Source organism: Sapajus apella, unplaced genomic scaffold (genome assembly GCF_009761245.1).
Source record: "Sapajus apella isolate SASKATOON/1434 unplaced genomic scaffold, GSC_monkey_1.0 scaffold1742, whole genome shotgun sequence".
Classification (NCBI taxonomy): domain Eukaryota; kingdom Metazoa; phylum Chordata; class Mammalia; order Primates; family Cebidae; genus Sapajus; species Sapajus apella.
Genome location: NW_022438668.1, coordinates 1128 through 6706, shown reverse-complemented (window position 1 = coordinate 6706; position 5579 = coordinate 1128). Strand labels below are relative to the sequence as shown.

The 5579-nt window shown below is 37.4% G+C and overlaps 1 protein-coding gene across 1 annotated transcript; it reads right to left on the bottom strand.

The window, feature by feature from the left end:
* Nucleotides 1-2083: 2083 nt before the first annotated feature.
* On the bottom strand, nucleotides 2084-3507 carry LOC116546953 (vimentin-like; the record flags this gene model as incomplete). Its single annotated transcript, XM_032273062.1, has 2 exons — nucleotides 2084-2281; nucleotides 2596-3507. A coding segment is annotated over one exon (779 nt), but the record flags the coding sequence as incomplete, so codon positions are not given.
* Between the last annotated feature and the right edge of the window lie 2072 nt (nucleotides 3508-5579).

The window sequence follows — 5579 nt, the reverse complement described above, 5'->3', positions numbered from 1 at the left end:
TTTTTTCTTTGTTTTGGAAGCTTCTTTAGTTTAAAACATTCTGACTTTCAGATTTTATTTTTTAAATGAAACTTCTTGTTTGGAACAGTGTCATTGAATAGGTTTTTCAGTAGAATATGAATACATGGCATAATATGTTGGTGCCTTAGGTGACCAGGATTGTTTTGAGAATTACTTTTTGTTGAATTTCCAGTGACTTAAAAACGTTCAAAATGATTATTATATCTCTAGGAAAATGGGGATGCTATGGAGTGGGATACTATACTTTGGATTTTCTTTCATTCTCCCTCTTTTTTTTTTTTTTTTTGACTGCTTATTTGACAAAGTTCTTATTCTGTTGGTATGCGATACAGTCTAGACGTTATATTTTGCGATTTAGTGTTATTTTTTCGCTTCTAGTTTTTCTTCTAGGAATCCTTTCATATAATTTATCGTGAGGCTGTGTGTTATTTTTAATGCTTACTTTACAGGATTCTAAGCTAGTTGGTATTATTTAAAACTAAAATGATATTTTTTGTATTTATTGCTTTTCAATAGTGATACTACAGACCTTTTTTTGTAATGTGGCTTCTGCATAATTTGAGTTTTGCATTTATTATTGCTTCAGATGCATTCAGTTATCATGTGTTACATTCAACATTCTGATAGGAAATGCAATAATTGCACAGGTGTACTTTCTATTGGCTATTTTAGATTGACTTCAGGCTTTTAGCTGGAGTTCACAGAACTTTGTGGAGTAGTTATTGTGTAGTTATTGAGTTAAAGAGGAAGTCTAGAAAATATTGATATGGTTGGTTGTCATCTGTTGTGTGTGATGGCATTTGTGTCAGAGCACATTTTAAAATAAAGGGCTGAATCAGAAAACAAAACCAACCTCCAAAACTGCTGAGTTAGTAGTGGGGTGAGAAATGGAGAGTTTTATATTCATGGTGACATTCATTTGCTCATTTCCATTTATGATATTGAGAGGAACATATTAATACATATTCTGGTTTTATGATTTTATCAGTTTAAAATATTTGAGCTTTGGACTTTTAAAATACATATTTTTGGAGTTTTACTTCATATTTCTTAGATTGGTTGACTTAAATTTTATAATCAGAAAGGACTATAGAATATACATGGTTCGTGAGATGTATATTTTTCTGAAGAATTTACATTCATACTAATAGTTTTAGCATAATCAAAGTAATATCTAGGCTTCCAATTTTTTTTAACAAAAGCTGATTATAAATATTGTTTTTCCAGTTGTAATTTTTATCTTAGGAGCATATCATACGTTAATTATAGGTACTGTTTTTAACTGTATAGTTTCAACATTGTAAGTGTTTACATTCTCTTCAGATCAAATTGCGCTTTATGCTCTTCTTAGAAGCTGCTTTTTGAAGTATGTCCTTAGTTAAACTTGTTTTTCCTTCATATGCCACTCTCCAGGTTTGTTTTTGCAGGGTTGTAGCTAGGCTACTAGGAAAAAAGTTGAAGCATTTGTTTTGGAAAATAAAACCATGTGAAGATTTGCATGGCTTGTAAAGAAATACAAGAGAAATGTGCTGGTCAAAAATTGGGTACTACCAACCTTGAAAGAATTTTTCTCTGGTGGTCTAACATTGCACAGTGAGAGGATATATATCATGCTGCCTTTTACACCTTCCTTGAAAAATCTTAATTGGCAGACAAGATGCCAAGTAACAGTAATTCTGTTACTTACCCTTAAGATTGCCCCTTCATGGTAAGAAATAGTAGTCAAGTGACTTGTTAAGTTACCTCTTTGGTACATCAGATTGAGTATCATCATTAATGATAAGCAGATAATGCAGTGTGTTTTTTAAATGACAGGTGGAATAATTTTTTAATATGAGCTGCTTTTTCATTTGACCTATTGTAAGACTGCTATTAAGTGTGTTAGTTCTCTTTTACTCTACAAGTTTAATATTTGCTCACATTTCCCTGTAAATTTGCTATTAGTTGAATGGATGGCTGTTAGCCTAGTGTTTTATGATACATCTTCATAATATTACAGATATTTAAATTAGGAAGAGGAAGCTGGTATGCTGGCTATGTATATTCTAATAGTGTTGTGTTATTTTTTTTTTGAGTTTTCCCGAAGATTTATTGAAGCAGAAACAAGTTGGTCAAATACTTGCTAGAAAAAAAAGCAGTTTTAATGATATTCAAAATACTTTTTAAAAAGTATCCTAGCACAAGATTTTTCTGTAAACTAGATTATGTTGTAAACTTTTTTCTAAATCTTTTAGGAGGGTTGGTTGTTAAGAACTAGAGCCTATTTCTGCCGGGCGCGGTGGCTCAAGCCTGTAATCCCAGCACTTTGGGAGGCCGAGGCAGGTGGATCACGAGGTCAAGAGATCGAGACCATCCTGGTCAACATGGTGAAACCCCGTCTCTACTAAAAATACAAAACATTAGCTGGGCATGGTGGCACGTGCCTGTAATCCCAGCTACTCAGGAGGTTGAGGCAGGAGAATTGCTTGAACCCAGAAGGCAGAGGTTGCGGTGAGCCGAGATCGCGCCATTGCACTCCAGCCTGGGTAACAAGAGTGAAACTCTGTCTCAAAAAAAAAAAAAAAAAAATAGAGCCTATTTCTATTCCAAATCTATCTTGCGCTCCTGAAAAACTGCAGAAAGGCACTTGAAAGCTGTTTCTTTAAGATATGCATTTTTTTTGTTATTCTTGCTGGTAATATATTGCTCCACTGAGTGTGGGCAATTTTTATTCAAGGTCATCATGATGCTGAGAAGTTTCGTTGATAACCTGTACATCTCTAGTTTCAACCATCTTAATCAGAAGTGTCCTTTTTGAGTGTGTGTCAACCAGAGGGAGTGAATCCAGATTAGTCTCCCTCAGGTTCAGGGAGGAAAAGTTTGGAAGGGGCAGAGAAATCCTGCTCTCCTCGCCTTCCAGCAGCTCCCTGTAGGTGACAATCTCAATGTCAAGGGCCATCTTAACATTGAGCAGGTCTTGGTATTCACGAAGGTGATGAGCCATTTCCTCCTTCATGTTCTTAATCTCATCCTGCAGGCGGCCAATAGTGTCTTGGTAGTTGGCAGCTTCAACAGCAAAGTTCTCTTCTATTTCTCGCATCTGGCATTCCAGGGACTCGTTGGTTCCTTTAAAAGCATCCATTTCACAGGTGAGGGACTGCACCTGTCTCCAATACTCATTGGACTCCTGCTTTGCCTGGCATAGGGCATCATTGTTTCGGTTGGCAGCCTCAGAGAGGTCAGCAAACTTAGACTTGTGCCATTCTTCTGCCTCCTGCAGCTTCTTGGCAGCCACACTTTCATATTGCTGACGTACGTCACGCAGGGTAGCTGTGAGGTCCGGCTTGAAAACATCCACGTCGATCTGGACGTGCTGCTCCTGAATCTGAGCCTGCAGCTCCTGGATTTCCTCTTCGTGTATTTTCTTCAAAAAGGCAATCTCTTCTTGCAAGGATTCCACTTTGCGTTCAAGGTCAAGACGAGCCAGAGACGCAGGGAAAGTATGGTCTGAAAATACATAAAATATATTTTTTTACTAGCAATTATGGCTGACACTTAAGGATAGGAGTTGGATAAAACCTAGAGCCTTAACAAAAAACAAACAAAAAGTAGCCTATATGCACCAGGAAGAAAAACGTTTGGGTGGCATAAAGAATTTTTTCCCTTGCTCTTATGAAAAAACAGACAAATAAAAAAGAGAATTTGTTTCCCTAATAGTTATTTTTTCTAAGATTAAATAACACAATTACTTCTGAAATTTGAAATTATAAAAACAAAATCTCCCATGTGAAAATGTTTTGACAAATAAAGCTAGTGAGCATTAAACAAAACAGGTTATTGTTAGTACTATTTTTACAGAAATTTATATATGTCAACTCCACTATGAAATACCAGGAGAGACCAATAAACTCTCACAAAGATAACAAGCATCCAGTAAATTCAGTAAAACAAATGGTACCCCATTTGTAAAGAATACTGTAAAACTCTAAAAAAAAAAAATCATATGTATATAAAGAAAATTCACTGGGCACAGTGGCTCACACCTGTACTCCCAGCACTTTAGGAGGCTGAGGTGGGCAGATCATCTGAGGTCAGGAGATGGAGACCATCCTGGCCAACATGGTGAAACCCTGTCTCTACTAAAAATACAAAAATTAGCTGGCATGGTGGTGAGTGCCTGTAATCCCAGCTACTCGGGAGGCTGAGGCAGGAGAATTGCTTGAACCCGGGAGGCAGAGGTTGCAGTGAGCGAGATCGTGCCACTGCGCTCCAGCCTGGGTGACACAGCAAGACTCTGTCGCAATTAAAAAAAAAAAAAATTAGCCACAGGTGGTGGTGCATGCCTATAATCCCAGCTACTCAGGAGGCTGAGGCAGGAGAATCACTTGAACCTGGGAGGCAGGGGTTGCAGTGAGCCGAGATTGCACCATTGCACTTGCTCCAGCCTGGGCAAAAGAGCGAACAAAACTCCATCTCAAAAAGAAAAAAGAAAAGAAAATTCTTTAATTAGGTATAATTGAAGGAAAATTTATTTTTAATTAATTTTTAAAAATCCAAATAACATAAACACACTTAGGATAGGTTAGAATTTGGTAATTCATTTACTCTTTTTTTCCCTTATAAATTACCCATTCTTTATAGAAGTGTGAGAAGGGACTAATACAGCATCCTACTGGCCCTCCTCACCCAACTGTTTATCCTGCTTCTTTAATTTCCTCCCTAGGAATCTTGTGGCACACATACGTGGTGATATGGTTCCACCATATCTCATGCCAAGTTGTAGTCCCCAGTGTTAGAAGTCGGGCCTGGTGGGAGATGGTTGCATTATAGGGGCGGATTTCATATGAATGGTTTAACACCATCCCTTTGGTGCTATTCTTGTGGTAGTGAGTTCTTTTGGGATCTGATTGTTTAAAAGAGTGTGGCACCTCCCACCTCACACTTTCTTGTTCCTGCTTCCACCATGTGAGAAGCTGTACTCCCGCTTTCCTTTCCACCATGATTAGAAGCTTCCCAAGGCCTCTCCAGAAGCAAAAGCCACTATGCTTCCTTTACAGCCTGCAAAACCAAGAGCCAATTAAACCTCTTCTCTTTATAAATTACCCAGTCTCAGGAATTTCTTTATTTATATTTATTCCCTGTTTTCCTGCCTTCCCACCTCCAAGCAGAATACAAACTCCATGTGAGCAGTGACTTTATCTTCCCAACTCATGTGCCCCAGCACTCAGAACACTATGGTACAGAGTAAAGGTGCACAATAAATATTTGTTGTGTGAATGAATAAAGGAAATGGTTCAATGTGACTTCGTGTCTAAACTTCAGTATCTTTCAACAGCTATGTTTCTGCTTCTCCAGTATTCTCTGTTTTAGTTATATGGCACTACTTTTCACATTTGCAGATGAAGTTCTGTTTTATTTTTCCTTGTCTCTGCTCTTTGTTTCCTGTATGTGCAACGTCTTCCACAACTGAATCTTTTTTACCTTCCTGTCTGAAAATTCAAATTCAATAATAAAGCATTCCAGGTCAGTCATACTTAATTCTACCTACAAGCTATTACATAATTAAAATTTTTTTTTTA